Source organism: Paramormyrops kingsleyae, chromosome 21 (assembly GCF_048594095.1).
Source record: "Paramormyrops kingsleyae isolate MSU_618 chromosome 21, PKINGS_0.4, whole genome shotgun sequence".
Classification (NCBI taxonomy): Eukaryota; Metazoa; Chordata; class Actinopteri; order Osteoglossiformes; family Mormyridae; genus Paramormyrops; species Paramormyrops kingsleyae.
Genome location: NC_132817.1, coordinates 14,269,058 through 14,284,753, shown reverse-complemented (window position 1 = coordinate 14,284,753; position 15,696 = coordinate 14,269,058). Strand labels below are relative to the sequence as shown.

Sequence of the window (15,696 nt, the reverse complement as noted above, 5' to 3'; positions counted from 1 at the left end):
TGCAGTTATTGCCGGTATAAATTGTTATTTTGTGGATATACCAATGTCTCTTAAAACCGTACATTTTAATTGATGGGAGAACCCGAGGAACAAGGAGGAAAGAAGTCATCTCATCCGGCTTGAACTATAAGTCCAAGAACAGGGAAAGAGCGACCCCCGCTGTCCGTTGACGGTCCATGTACTCTCTACAGACAGGGGCGTGGCTATGGCTGATTTAAGGGGGATTAGCCCCCCTAAAATGTTTCTTATCCCTCCTCCCAAATGAATTTACGCAGATTAGTTTAAACAGTATTTTCTCATTCAAGATTATTAAGCCAGATCCCGTAGTAAAAGACTTTGTCCCCTTTTTCATAAATCTCAAGTGACGCACCTGGTACAAACGCCCTATAAATCGACACATCTTTAATTCCTCGACCGACTACTTTTTTTTAAAAAAGGGAAGCTGGCAATAACGACGTCATACATTTTGCTCGCTTTAAAAGCACAGCTGGATATTTGACATTACAGTAAGACCGCTGAAACGACCGCCATTTTAAAGGTGAAGTCCCGGACCAATAGGATGGAAGGAGGACGTCGCGGAAATGGACTGAATACAAGAACACGTCGGCATATCCAGTGATACGCCGCATCACAGGAATGGAGTGATATCAATGCGCCCGAGAGACCGGGATGAGGTTAGGGTTAGGTCATCTCTAATGGAATAGACGTGAACGTGTATGAGTTTATTTCATCCATCTTCTGAATGCGTGTCCAACATAGGGTTACGGGGAACCTAGAACTCTATCTCATGCAGAACTGGGGACAAGACAGGGAACAACCTTGGACGTCCCGGGACGTCAGCCCATCATAAATCACAACTTAGACACGTCAGCTAGTAATCTGCGCATCTTTGTAATGCGAGAGGAAACCAGAGTTGTCGAGCAACCGAAAAAATAATACAGTACGTTCTTAAGAGACAAAAAGATGTCGCCCAGGGGAACACCCATAATTTATGGGTTTTATTATGTAAAAGACTACCATAAAACCCCCTCGACATAACTTAAAGCTACGTATTTTTGATTACTGGCTGATGACACTTATAAGTCAAAGACCGTACTACAATGTGGCAGAGCGGACTATAGAAGCGGTGGGTTGGCGGAGCGATACGCAGTAACCGAACGGCGCGGTGGAGACGTTAAATATGTGTGTACGTAGGCAGTTCCGCGTGAAGCAGGTCGCAGTCTACGCCGGTTCGCGTCGCACGGAGTGGCAGAGCTAAGAAGATGGTTGCAAAACAGAGAATTCGCATGGCTAACGAGAAGCACAGCAAAAACATCACTCAGAGGGGTAACGTGGCTAAGACTATGGTGAGTATGTTGGCGTACTTTAGTAACGTACCGAGTGGATAACATAGCGGCAAGCCCACTAGAGTTCTTTCATGCCTCGTATATTGAACTGGTTTGAAGTACCTAAAAGGCCTGAATAGAGTACCACTTTTCTGCGCACGTTGCGTTTATATTCCTCATAAGTTAATTAGACGCTGTTTTCCGGTTTGTAAGTGTTTCTTCGTGATGAGTGTCGCGTTAATTTACAATCGCAGGAGTTTTGTCATATGTAGGCTATAATATGGCAGAACCTGGACGCGCTTGGAGGCTGTGGATCTGGTGGTCATCTGTCACTACGACCTCGGTTACTCCCGTCGTTATTAAAATGTAACTTAAAATGTAACTTTGTTGGGTGCAGAGAAATTCCCCGGATGACAAGGTGTCGGTGGGGCCCTGGTTATTGGCGTTGTTCATCTTTGTGGTCTGCGGTTCAGGTGAGTGCATTTCATGGATAAATCAAATACATTTATTTGAGTATTCCATTATGTTCTTGGAAATGTTTCCACCGAGCCCTAACTAGATCTATATGTGGACTGTCATCGGACGCTTTTAAGCGTCTTTGATTTAGTACTGTTACCTCAAAAAACAACTAAAATACAAATTGTAATGCTGGCACAGGAAAAGAATCATCCTTATTTGTTACAACCACTTAAAATTTGTACTGTGGAAAGTAAAACATTTCCTGGCATATGTATTGTGATAAGACCATCGGTAAATAGTTTGATAACAGACGGGGTTTCTCGCGACCTTGTTTAAACTATCCTGGTACAGCCTGGTTTGGTTGGGGCTCTGTGATCTACAGTTATAGCTAATCTGATGACCTTCAGCAGTTGCTCTTTCAGATTGCTTTGGGTAACCCCATTTTAATAATGGAGCTGAAATGGTAAAGGCAGTGCATTAACTGTCAGATTCTGTCAGTTCTTTTTGTAAGGCATAGTAGGAATGTTTGGGCCTACAGTATTCTGTCTGGGATTTTGGTAAAGTTTTCAAAAAGACCAGACTTGACAGCTGGATTATGTGGCTGGCATATGGGATATTAAAGTGGGTAGTTAAACCACCAAAGCTACTGTAAAACATCTTAATATGATGCAGATAGGTATTCCCAGTTTTAACATGTGCGGCTTTCTCCCCCCACAGCGATTTTCCAGATTATCCAGAGCATCCGGATGGGCATGTAATGTAGAGGCATCTTTGCCTTCAGGCTGCCTTGCTGTCCAGTGGAGAACCAGCAGTCTGTACTCAACCTTTTCCAACGGTTATGCCAGCAGGCAGAGATGAAGAGCGACTGCCTGATGATGGTTGACCAACTTTCTTTTAATTCTCAGGCTTTGTAACTAGCAGGTTATTTTGAATTTGTGCCTTAAATGAAACAATTGAAGCCAAACGGTTTCTACATTCTGCATTCCAGTCTGGAATTTTGGGTCAAATACTGTGATACTTTATTATTGCTGAATGGCTTTAAGCCATTCAGAAGCTGATGATCCCCATTCCATTTGTAAGTCCTGTTTGTCTTCTATGCACATGATTCCAGCTTAATCGCATGTAGTGTCCTCTATTTTAAAAGTTTATTGTATAGGTTTTGTTTTATTCCCTATGTTTGGCTGCTCTTGTTTGTTCCCGACCAAATTCTTGTTGGACTGGAGGCCCATGATGGACGTCTGGGACAAGCTTTGGGGAAAAGAAGTGATTTCCTTCCACATCTATATACGAAATGTACTATAATTGTATGTCTACAATATTTATGCTTCTTGATTCTGTGACAGTTGTCAGTCACCTTTTCATGTATGTCCAGTTTTCTGTACATTTGGGGGTGGGAAACAGTCTCAGGAGCTTGATGTGTCCGTCTTCCATCGTTTAACGATTCTGCAGTTTGTGGCTGGAGGTGACAGCCAGCTTGAAGGGGGGGGGGGGGGATAGTGTTGGAAGGCAAATGTCACATACAAAATAAAGCCTGCGTTTTCTGCCAATTGAAACAAATATGTTGGAGGTGGTGCATGAGAAGAACAGTGTCATGTTACTTTGCTCAATTAGGGGACTATGGATTACTGCCAAAAAATGAATGAAATACATCAGCTTTGTGGATGATTGACAAAATTTTAATATACGAAGTACTTGTACATTTGTCATTGTCATTTGTGAACTTCTTACCAAACAAGTAATAGGTTTAAAAACAAAATGTCGTGCCTATGTGATCATTTCCACACATCTTTGTATTAAATGATTTGTTAGGCCTGAGCTGCCCCATATGCCATGTAGATCATTCCCATACTGGAGGTACCAATGTGAACCACATATTCTGAGCAGTAGTACAGAGCTGAAGTGAGAGTTAAGCTCAAACCCTGGACTTGTAGTGAAACCAATCGAGGCCACTGTCCGCTATTTTATTAAGGTTTCCATTAAAATACCGCGAAATGTAACGGTTTATGTGATATGTGACCTCACTAAATGTGGCGGCTCTTGTACTAAGAAATATGGGTCAAAATGGCCACAAGAGGGCAGCATGTCCCTCCATTGCAGACTTCCGGATGTGATTTGTCCGGCGCCGTGGAAGCCACCTCACTTCCGACGGATGTTTCCCTGCTGTATTTCCGGTGTCACTGTTATGGCTGTTTAAAGAGCACCGACTCTTTAAGAGACTGTCGCAATTCTGGCTTCGTTCCTCTACTCCGCACGATAGCAGGAGGCCGTTTGGGTTGGCTGGCCACCCCTGGACGTTGGGCCTGTACAACGCTGCGCTTTCTGGACAACCGGCTGTACATTCGTCACACGACACCGGGTTAGTTGACTTTATCTACAGTAAAGATAGATGAAACCAAAAGGGGTTTGAGGTCGTTTCAGCGTCGTATGTAGTGTTGTTTTATAGTGACGGATCGCATGACACCAGTAGGACTAGTCATTCATAATTAGCTTATTTTCGGAACTACTGTGCTGATCGGTGGACCGATCGCTAGGTGGTACCACGTAAATATCAGCAGAAGATCCTGACTATTGTTTTGACACTTCACGTTGTTGATTGCGTAATTAGATGGCGTGTTAAGTTGTATAAACATCTCGGAGGCCGGTTAAACAAGTTTGGCGTAGTCGGTCATCCATAGACCAAGTACCGGACGGCAGTTTACAGCGATCTCATCGAAGTAGAGCCGCAAATTGCTAGTTTGTAGTGAAGACTATGCCGGTTAGGCTCAGTCTGACAGACTTGTAGAGGGCATCTGGCTAATATAAGCGGTTTATTTTTAGAGCACTTTGACAGCTTGGTTTAGCTGTCATGCTTTTGTAACCTTACTCCCTCCTCAGCCTTTCAGAACTTCCCCGCTGCAGCCCAGTGAATGCTTTAGATACGCTACTTACTAGTTTGCTTTTGTGATGAGGGCGCGTGCGGAAGCTGACAGCTGGATTGACGTCACACTTAACAAGTTCGTAGAAAAGTGCTTATCAGATTCCCTTCAAATGACTTTTGGAATAAGCTTTCCCAATCTCTAGGAACGATCCTTCGTTTGATCCACTCAGATACCAGTTTTCTCTCAGTATTTCCTATATCCGGTTGATATTACTTTATTGACAAATAATAATAATAATTGTGCATATGAGACACACATGGGCGTAAATTCCGGGGGAGGGGGGAAGGTTGTAGCAATCCCAATAAATCAAAAAGCTAGTACAACCCCCCCAATAATCATGTTTCCCTATAATGGGTGTTCCAGCCAAAGTTACGCCCTTGGAGACACAGATCATGTGACAGCACTTTAATCAGTGTCTAGCATCATAGACTTGCGGTGTCTAATATGTGCCACTTGATGACTGTATCCAAAGTATCGGAGGTGTAGACAAAGGTAATGGAGTGCCTGCAAATATTTATAGCCGCACATGGAGGCCCACGGCTCTGGCCGACTGCTCCCCAGGAAGAGGCGCAAGGAGGATTCGAATGGCGAGGCAGAGGAGGGTGAGCGGCCTGGGAAGGTCTCTCGGTGCTCTGTGGTAAGTGAGCATGGAGCACAGAGAGCTGTGTGCGCTACTGGAACACCAGTAGCTCAAACCAGTATGATTTAGTCTGTATCCTTTCCAGGGCCTTGCAGACCCTGCTCCGTTTTCAGATGAGTTGGAGTCCGATGAGTCCACACCATACCTTCGTGTCAGTATGGAAGAAGCCCAGAAAGGCACGCCACGTGAGTCACACGCTGGTGCACTAATTCCCTTTGTGCAGCATACCTCCCGCCTGCCCGATTCCAGCAGCGTACCGTGACCCGCTGCCCGCCTCTCTGCCCACAGCGGAGAGGCCGGTGCGCGTGTATGCCGATGGGATCTTTGACGTGTTCCACTCTGGCCATGCTCGTGCACTGATGCAGGCCAAGGGACTCTTTCCAAACACGTACCTCATCGTGGGAGGTCAGTATTCTACCCGCATCCTGTGCCGTTTCTTTGTCTGCCTGTTACCTTGCACTTTTTTTTTTTTTTAAATGGGCTTTATGAAATGTTATTTTGCACACTGTCCTCATGACTTAATCCCAGTTAATTCCAGTGTTTTAGCACTAGGATCTAACCTACAGCATCGTAACCTTATCTGAGTCGCACTTACTGAGAAAGCACAGATTAATTTAATCGCTATTTTGCCTAATTACAACTTTAACGTTCTTTGTAATGCTGTTATCCCTCTCAGTATTAACACACAATCACCCCTACCGTACCCTGCAGTGTGCAGTGATGACTTGACACACAAGTTCAAGGGTTTCACAGTGATGACTGAAGATGAGCGATACGATGCGGTCAGCCACTGTCGCTATGTGGATGAGGTTGTCCGCAACGCACCCTGGACACTGACACCTGAGTTTCTCGCAGAACATCGGGTAGGAGTAACCCTTCTCTTTCGCAGAAATAGTGTATACACATACACACAGGCACCAAGCACGCCTGCACATGTTCACATAGTTCTTGGTTCACTGTTCTAGGTTCTACCATGGAGAAAAATATACTGCCTGGCCAAAAAAAAAAAGTCACCATTTGAATTTAAATCGGCAAGTACTTAAGATGGTGGCACAGTGGTTACCGCTGCTGCCTCACAGCAAGAAGGTCCTGGGTTCGGTCCCGGGTCCTTTCTGTGTGGCGATCGCACGCTCTCCCTGGGTTCTCGTGGGTTTCGGCTGGGGGCTCCGGTTTCCTCCCAAGTGTGCAGGGCAAGTTGATTGACAAGTCTAAATTGACCCTGTAGTTGTGTGTGTGTGTGTGTGTGTGTGTGTGTGTGTGTGTGTGAGCGTATGCGCCCATTGTTCCTGGGATAGGCTCCAGTTCCCCCCCCCCCCCCCCACAACCCCAGTTGGGATTAAGTGCTAACGGTGATGGATGGATGGAAGTACTTAAGAGCCAATGATTAGATCATTATTACAACCTAGCAATGTCATGCAGCAATAAAGTGAAGTCAGCTGAGCACCTGAATCTACTGAATGGCCAGGTTACCCCATCAATGGATTTTTTCTTTCTTAATGGCATGGGAATACCCCAGGATGGGAACACCGAGATTCATTGGGCTCAGATTGTCAAAGACTGGTTCAGGGAGCATGAGGAATCATTTTCAGACATGAATTGGCCACCAGAGAGTCTTGACCTTAACGCCATTGAAAGTCTTTGAGATGTGCCGAAGAAAAATTTACAGTGGTTCAACTCACCTATCATTAATTCAAGATCTCAACAAGAAATGAATGTGGATCTAGATGAAAAGACTGTTGAGATGTTGCATATGCATGTAGAAACAATGCATTGATGAATGGGCACCATAATCAAAGCTGAAGGTGGTCCAATTAAATATTAAAGTGTGCAACTTTTCTTTCAGCCAGGCAGTTTAGATAGTACTCGATTAATGCTGTTGTTACTAGTTTTCATATTTTGTTGGTTTTTTTTTCTTCTTTTTCAGATCGACTTTGTGGCTCATGATGACATCCCGTACTCCTCAGCGGGGAGTGACGACGTTTACAAGCACATCAAGGAAGCTGGTTGGTGTCGAGGCTACGGGAAGCTTAGGTATGACGGCGGTACGTGATGCTGAAAATAACCTTCTGCTTGGGCGCGGTTTTCCATGGGACAGGCATGTTTGCACCAACACAGCGGACAGAGGGCATCTCCACCTCTGACATCATCACGCGCATTGTCCGCAACTATGATGTGTACGTGCGCCGTAATCTACAGCGAGGGTACACTGCCAAGGAGCTTAACGTCAGTTTCATCAATGTGAGTCTGGCACAGTGGTGTGGTGGTGGGGGGCATTTGGAGGGAAGCCCTCATGTTTTGGGAAAGTCTATGTGCTGAATTGAGTTTTCACTCCCCGCCTGTCTTTCAGGAGAAGAAGTATCACCTGCAGGAACGGGTGGACAAGGTGAAGCGCAAAGTGCGCGACGTAGAGGAGAAGTCCAAGGAGTTTGTGCAGAAGGTGGAGGAGAAGAGCATCGACCTCATCCAGAAGTGGGAGGAAAAGTCCAGGGAATTCATTGGCAACTTCCTGCAGATGTTTGGCCCAGAGGGGGCACTGGTGAGTTGGCAGCTGATGCACCCACAGCAGAGGTGGACAGTTCAGGTCCAGAAAGTAAAAATCCAGTTGAGTACTCTGTGACTGTGACTCTTTATAGTCAACTGGTTGGTTGAAACAAAATCTTGGTCTGGATTTTTACTTTCTGGACCTGAATTATCCACCTCTGATCCACAGAGCAAGATTGGTACATCTGTATATACTAGTGTAGTGTTTCCTGAAAGTGGTTTTTGGGGACCCCCAGACAGTCCAAGTCTTTGCTGCTGGGAGGGAGCAAAAATGTGAACGGTCTGGCAGGGAGCAGAGTGGGAGCAAACACGTCTGGGGGGTCCCAGAAGACACATCCATGTTGTCCAATTGTTACTGCTTTTTCATTTTTCTTACATTTGATGACAGGCTGCATTAAAGACTTGACCAAATGCAGTCACAGGAAGTATTGATCTTATCTCATTTAAGGTTACTTTCAGCATGTCCAGTATCTGTGACGGGAGAGAAGTTTGGTTTTTCTACTACTATGTTAATGAGCCAAATAAAGTGTCTGCTAATATTCCTACTTTAGGGAATGTAATGGTTCGTGGTCTAAGAGTTCTGTCAGAAGAGGCTAGAACAATTGCATAACTGTGAACCAAATGCACCCGGTGGGATCTGTGCCAATAACTCTGCATGCTTGGGCTGACCTTGATAACTGCACCCCCGCAGAAGCACATGCTGAAGGAGGGCCGGGGCCGCATGCTTCAGGCCATCAGCCCCCGGCAGAGCCCCAGCAGCAGCCCGGCCCGCGAGCGCTCCCCCTCCCCCACCTTCCGCCTCCCCTTCTTCAGCAGGACATCCCCCCTCCACGGTGTCGCAACCACTGATCCCATCAGTGAGGATGAGGAGGATGAAGAGTAGGACCTTTATGGTGGCCGCCTCGCTGGGACTCTCCTGCCCTCTGTTTTTCTGCCTGGTCGATCGAGCCGGAGGAGCGTTTGCCATCTTTAGGCGGAACTGCGAAAACCAGCCAGCTAGCCAGCCAGCCGCTGCGCTTTAAAGGAGCAAGAGAAACCGGTCTTTGTATGAGTTGGCACAACCGGACTGTCCCACAGCCCTACAGTGGCATGTGGAGGGACGATACCATTCCTCAGAAGCTGGTGGCCGGTGTGTGTCAATGTTTGTAAAACGTTATTTTTAAAGTCATCTTTTAAACATATTAACCACTTAAATCACAAGCCGCCATTTAAGGGGTTCACGGAGAGGCCAGAGCAGCCACCTGCACTCAAACCCACACCTGCTCCACATTCCCCACTACTAGCCCTGAGAATCCACTGCTCTGCTCTTATTTATGGTTCGTTTGGTAGTATATTTTTTTGGGATCCTCTTCTTGTCATTTGGGCCCTAGGTTACTTGTCTTTCCTAAGGGTTTGGGGGTTTTAACTAATTCCAAATGCGGATACAGGTGCAGCCTTTTAAATTGTTTGTTACTTTTCAGAGGGAAAGATCTTTAGAGTAAATGCTTTAATCTGCAGCTCCAAGCGATCACATGAGAAGAAAATCAAAGCAATATAGTATTATGTAGGAACTGGGCAGTTGAATCTGACTGGATGATTTTCTTGCTCCTGCTCGTAAGATGATGATTTCTGATCACACTGACCTTAAGCCGTGGAAAAGCATGTTTAATCCAACCACCATATCGCTCGTTTTCACACAGTCAGGATTACTCAAAGTACCTGTCATGCTGTTAGTCATGTGACCTGTGCCTCCAATTGCCTGGCTGGAAATGTCTTGTTACAGCCATCCATCACTTTGAGCTGAGGTACAGAGTCAGTCTGCCTTTTAAAGTTAACCACACTATGTATAAGTTTTATTCTCAACTCTGCTTTCGATATTTTCTGTATAATTACTGCCCAGAGGATTTTCTTTTTCAAGATCTCAAGAAACGAATGTGGACCTAGATCTTGAATCACTTAGCTCTCGCCCTGCACCTCGTGTTGGCTGTGCTACCTGACGGACTTGAGCGGTACCTCAAGCGCTGGAGCACCATTTCCTGTTTGCCGAAAGATTCTGGTTGTGGGAACGTTTGTGCCCCTGATGCATGTCTGCAGTTCCTTTACTTTTTCTGGCAAGAAGGCTCTATATAATTGTCATTAACCATTCTGTTCTGTGGGCCTATCATGTGTCCTGAGTTAATAAATTTACATTTAAAAACATGCATTTCTTGTACCCATACTGGGCTGTTAGAGCCTAAAAACAATGGCAAGTGTGTTCAAGTGCTGGTCATGGTCCCTGGCACATAAAATAGAGAGGGGGATGAATACAGAAGGCATCTGTGATTCTCAATTCCATCCATCTGTGCATTTATCCCATACCTGTGAAAGAGGAAATTGAAAATTCTTAAATCACTTTAAAAAATACCCTTGGAACAGGGACTCCAATGGGAAATAGAGAACCTCAAAGCTGCACGAATGGGGCCCGATACAAGCTGAGCAACGTGGAAGATCTCAGGGACTGTACCCAGCAAACCGGCGATGTATTTGCAGATTTGAATTATCCAACAGTACAAAACTAGTCAAAGCCACATTTTCAAGCTGAAACTGGCTGTACTGAATTCTGATTTTATCAGTAATACTTTGAGTGCACAGACATGAGTACAGACGTAAAGTTGTATAGCTTCTGATTCCCAACAACCATTTATTATGTGGTGAGGATGAATTTGCTGCTGCTGACTAAAGGCCGGATTGTGACTACAGGTAGACTGTAAACCTACCCCCCCCCCCCCCCCCATTCTCATAACACCTCTTCTCCAGTCTTTGTGGTTTAACTGCATGATGTTTCCCAGCAAGCCAGCAGCAAGCCACCAAGATTATTCATACAGGTTATCAATCGGTACATGAGGAGCAGAACACAAAGCCTAAACTACTTTTAGAGGAGAGACGGATACTACATTAACACAGCTTGGGAGATAATACTGAAAAGGGCTGAAATGAAGCTTTCCGTGGGGGCTATAGTGTTAGCCAGGAGTGCCTAGTCACTTAATCCAGGGCTGGTTATGCATCAGTTTAGATGCAAGACATCGCCCCTGACAGAAGGAATGGCCTGCCTAGCAGCGCGTCTCGTAGATGCCACTTCGGCCAATGTAGCGAACCCATTTGATGACGTCGTGGTCGCTGTAGTTCAGCTTGGGTTCGAACACTTTCAGGTAGCGCACCTTGAGCCCAGATGGTGCGAAGGGTACCTGTGGGGAGCAAGGGTAGTCACAGTCAGTCAGTCACAGTCAGTCAGTCACAGTCAATACTAGGGTTGAAAAAGGCTGCAGCTTTGAGTTTTAATGTAATGTTGCAATGAAGTGGAATCTGTTCTTGGTATCGGAATTTTTTTTACGAGTATTAGTATATGAACACAGTATCGGCCAGATACCTGAGGTTGGTATTGGTGTATCCCTAACAAATACTGAGTAGACTGTGTGAGAGCAAGGGTAGGGTCACACTGACCTCAAAGTTCATCGAGATGGGGGGGCGAGCCCACTTCTTCTTGTCATTAGTGGGAAGGAGTTCAATCTCAGCACTGATCTGGGACTCCTTCATCCCAGCCATGCGCTTGATCCTGAGAGCGGTCCAACATTTTTACCTATGCTGCTTTTTATCTGGTAAATTGCATGCTTTGAGTCAGCGTCTCCCCAACCTGGTCCTTAGGGACCTCCTGACAATCCACGTTTTCGGTCCCTGTCTGGACTGTCTGGGGGCCCCCAAGGACTGGGGTGAGAAACGCTACTTTAAGTAATCTAACCCTGATATATAAGTAAAAAAATAAATAAATGTCACTCACTTCCACACGATGGCGTTCTCACTGGCTTTGTACTTGGCTTTGCCCTTCATACAGATCACCTGCACCCCGCTGGTGTTGAGGGGGGTGGGAATGCGCACCTGGGGGGAAAAGGCACAGATGTACATGTGTGACCAGTTTTCCATTACATAGATATTTTCCATTTTTTGCTGATGTTTAAACTCCTTTCAATTTTTAGCGTAGAATCCATGGCCATGAATTTACACCCCGTTCCAAACACTGGCAGCATTCTTCTGACTGCTGTATAAGAATCAGACCATGGCTCTTGCTCACCTCAATCTTCTGTGCCAGCAAAGAAGGCTTGAAGTTGGACTTGATGACAACCTTCACCTCTAGCTTGGTGCGGCCTACCTCTCTGACCAGAGGAATGACCCGGAAGGGCAGGATGATGTCTTTAGTGGTTCGGTACCTGGAAGATGACCGAGCAATCCAGGCAACACAAGGTTAACACCCAAGAAACCACACCCTGCGTTTACAGTGAGAAGACTAGCCTAATCTAATGACCACATTCTGCTTAGCCAAAACATTGGCAATTGGGTCGAGAGTAGGAAACAACTTCAATGTCAACACCACAGTTACACAATTCAAACAGTCATGGTAGGGTTGGGGGGGGGGGGGTGTCACCTCATGAGTTCATATTCCCCGTCGGGGGGGATGAAGCTGATGCTTCTCTCCGAGTCGAACTTGCTGAGCCGCACACATTGGTGGAAGGTGCAGTCGTCGATGGCGATGGACTGCTTCCCACTGCTGGGGGGGGCGCAGATACTGAGCTGAGTACGAGCAAAGAAACCCCCCCCGACATAGGGGGCTAAATGTGCCACAACACATCCAACAGCATAGTTCACTGCTCTGCTCTATAAAAGCACATGCCAGAGTACTGGGAAGTAACCTGCACACAGACACAGAAAAAGCCTGAAGGGACCAGGTGAGGAAGCCTACCTTCCCCCCAGCTCACTGGAGGTGGAACAGAGAGAGAGAGAACAAGGAAAAATAGGAGCTTAGGAACTAATCCATTTCAAAACACTTCACATTTTCCCACGATCACAAACATAAAATTAGCATTCCAATTTTTTTTTTTACGCTAAACGCTTTGACAGATAAATGCAGATCACACTCCTGCTTTAAAATTCCCCACCTCTTGCCCGAGTCGTCCGTCGCGCCGCCCTTGCCCTGCTTGTCGATGACGATCTTGTCATTCATGCCAAACTTACATTCGGGCATTCCGCTCAGGTAGCTCTTCATCACGACCCGGCCCGACACATGAGCGCTCAGAACCTGGCCTGGGGATGGGTCGGCACAAGCCTAGTCAGTGGCGAAATAAGAGGACCCGGCTGAAATGCCACCTCCTGCCATTAGGGGCAGTCAACGCATACCTTGTGGAGACATGAGCAGGTTGACGCTCTCCAGCACATCAAGGAAGAGCTCGTTTCTCCGGTACTTGATCCCCTCCCGGCGCCAACCGATCTGCCCTGTCACCTGGCTGGTGATCTGAGACTGTTCCTCCTTGGTCTGCGGGGAGGCAAGTTCACCTTTTCTATTCATGCATCTTCCAGCAAAATCACATTAACAGAACTCATGCATATATGGACGTGTGACTCACCTGATGCTGGAGGTGAGATGTTCCACAACCAGCAGGTTCCAACAAAGGAGACGGGACAATGTTAGGGAATGCTGTTTACTTCACCACACACACAAACCAGGTCATTAAATGCCCCTGTGAACTCCTAGCTGAGCTTGGATAAAATAAGAAGGCCCCACTGCATCCTAATCTTTAATCCAACATGAGTTAACGGCATAGCGGCAGGTAAGAAATGCGAAGGACACCTGGCTCTTGATGCCCTGCTGGGTAATGAAGGTCTTCAGGGCTCCCGTCTCAGAGTTCTGTGGGTAGCCGAAGTCCAGGATCTCTGCAGGAGACAAACACGCAAATAAAACTCAACATCATCATTGAATTACTGGAATGTTTAATCTAAGAGACTTGGTAAGTTGAGTAGAGTCTTAACGTCAGTCTTAAAGAAAGAGACCGGAAACCCTGATCCAGTGGCAGCCAAAACGCGTGCTGGGTTTTGCACCACCTCTCTGGTAGCAATTGGTTTACAGCAGGTGCAGATATAACTTAGATCTAAATTAAGATTCACTCAAAGAGGTTTGCAGAGCTTAGACAGCAATTCTTAGGGATATAGGTAGCATAGTGGTTAAATATATAATCTGGCAACTGCTAGGCTGTCAATTCACACACCAAGAAGCTGTGGTAAAACATACAGCTGAATAAATGTATGAGATTTTGATTATGCGTTAACGAAGCTATATAACGCGGCAGGGTGAAAATCAGAACACCCCCCAGCACTGAAGGGGGGCGTCAAGGATGAAGCCTACCATCCAGCAGCTCATAGATCAGCACGAAGTTGTTCTTGATGTTCTCCTCGCTGATCTTGCCGAAGTAAGCGGTCATCACGTCGCACATCTTGTAGAGGAACTCGAAGACCATAGCAGCGTTGACGTTCTGCTTGGTGACAGCGGCCAGCCAGATGTTGGAACGCTTGACATGAAAGAAGCTGGTGCGGGCGATGTTGGTGACGGGCGAGCGGACCTGCTGCCGGGCGTGGATCACGTTCACACGGAACGCGTCCACCGCGTTGCGCCTGGGGGAGGAGGCGACAAGGCCGACCTTCACTCAAAATTTCGAGCGAGCACTCAAGCTCATGAACTTCCAAAAAGGACCCAAGACTCACCCTATGTCATCACGGTACACGCGGGAGATCAGCACCTCTCCCTTGTGGTTGTAGATAAACAATCCTCCGATCATTGTGAATCTGAATCCTACGTAGCCATAGTGAAGTCCAACCCTGGGGGGGGGAGGTTTACTTATAAAGCTACCCAACTAACGATTCATTCAAAAAAAGCAGCAAGAGGACAGTGCTCCCAAAGTTACAGACATGTGAAAGACTGGGGCCTCTTAGGCTGACAGGGTTAGTCAAGATGAGGGGGAATAACGTAATGCCTACTAAGTTACAGATATTCAAGGCCGGACGCGGAAATCCAGGGAGCCAGATACCTCAACAGCAGAAACAGCTGGTCCTTGAAGCGGCCATTTAAAAGGCTGGTGACACCAAATCTTATAATATCTGCAGCCAGCATTTTTTCGTCCCGTCGACTCCGCACGGTTTATTACACAACCTTTGCTAAATTATACACTACGGCATGACCACGGTTTTTAAAAAGACTAGCAGGACAAATGTGAAATGTGTGACTATCGGTAATAGTCATCATATGATAGATGGAGCACCTTCATATCGCGCACTCGACACCTTGCTAAAAATAATCATTAAGTACTGACCATATAATAATGGACTAAGTAAAATCAATCTCCAAAAAGACAGAAAGCAAAGAGCAGTTTTATACTCCAAAAACCAGTCGAGACCATATGAGAATTTGAGATTTGAAGAGCTTAATGCAGCACTTTCCTTAAGATTCCAGTTACGTGTGTGGAGTGAAAATGAGTGGAAACCATGAATCGGAGTATTTAACTAGTTTTCCAGCGCTAACCCACTCGGCAATGGGAGGAGGTCTCCGTTATTTCTAACGTCCGTAACCAGGTCATAACCAAAAACCCAGGAGACACCCATGCTGTTTAAAATGTCTGTCTTTAAACTGCAGTTGGTTTAACAGCTAAGCACCTTTAGACATTATAACCAAACTTACCGTGTTCCTCGCCTCTTCACAAGTAACCTTCGCTGCTGCCTCCAATCAATAACTCGCTAACATTCATTCAAGATGTCTGCAGTCTCTCCTCAGAAGGCTGTCAGCTGACAAACGTCATGACGTCATGACGCAGTGACGCGCAGCGCATTGACGTTTGCGAGGGAAACCAGCGGAAAGTTTATTTTGGAATCTGATGAATTCTGATGAGTTTTTAAGTTATTTTGCTACTTCACTTATCATGACTATAAAGAGATTTTACATGTTATTCTCTTCTGTTTTCACAGATAAAACCTGAAATTA

General features: G+C 46.0%; 3 protein-coding genes across 3 annotated transcripts; 2 read left to right on the top strand and 1 right to left on the bottom strand.

Moving 5' to 3' along the window:
• The first annotated feature begins 1,092 nt into the window (after nucleotides 1–1,092).
• LOC111836653 (stress-associated endoplasmic reticulum protein 1) lies at nucleotides 1,093–3,481 on the top strand. The gene is made up of 3 exons (XM_023798129.2): nucleotides 1,093–1,346; nucleotides 1,723–1,798; nucleotides 2,502–3,481. The coding sequence occupies exons 1-3, from the start codon at nucleotides 1,263–1,265 to the stop codon at nucleotides 2,540–2,542; spliced, it is 201 nt and encodes a 66-aa protein (XP_023653897.1). The 5' UTR covers nucleotides 1,093–1,262; the 3' UTR covers nucleotides 2,543–3,481.
• Nucleotides 3,482–3,933: 452 nt separating this feature from the next.
• On the top strand, nucleotides 3,934–10,061 carry pcyt1aa (phosphate cytidylyltransferase 1A, choline a). Its single transcript, XM_023798119.2, has 9 exons — nucleotides 3,934–4,140; nucleotides 5,223–5,339; nucleotides 5,428–5,527; nucleotides 5,631–5,747; nucleotides 6,054–6,205; nucleotides 7,267–7,345; nucleotides 7,438–7,580; nucleotides 7,690–7,878; nucleotides 8,575–10,061. Exons 2-9 carry the CDS (start codon nucleotides 5,229–5,231, stop codon nucleotides 8,764–8,766), a joined length of 1,083 nt encoding a protein of 360 aa, XP_023653887.1. The 5' UTR covers nucleotides 3,934–4,140; nucleotides 5,223–5,228; the 3' UTR covers nucleotides 8,767–10,061.
• A 370-nt stretch (nucleotides 10,062–10,431) lies between these two features.
• Nucleotides 10,432–15,548, bottom strand: LOC111836644 (AP-2 complex subunit mu-B). Its single transcript, XM_023798115.2, has 13 exons — nucleotides 15,397–15,548; nucleotides 14,427–14,540; nucleotides 14,071–14,336; nucleotides 13,519–13,601; nucleotides 13,295–13,300; nucleotides 13,068–13,203; nucleotides 12,830–12,974; nucleotides 12,634–12,648; nucleotides 12,319–12,438; nucleotides 11,968–12,103; nucleotides 11,677–11,774; nucleotides 11,343–11,454; nucleotides 10,432–11,086 (listed from the first exon to the last, which is right to left on the bottom strand). Exons 2-13 carry the CDS (start codon nucleotides 14,498–14,500, stop codon nucleotides 10,952–10,954), a joined length of 1,326 nt encoding a protein of 441 aa, XP_023653883.1. The 5' UTR covers nucleotides 14,501–14,540; nucleotides 15,397–15,548; the 3' UTR covers nucleotides 10,432–10,951.
• Nucleotides 15,549–15,696: the final 148 nt, after the last annotated feature.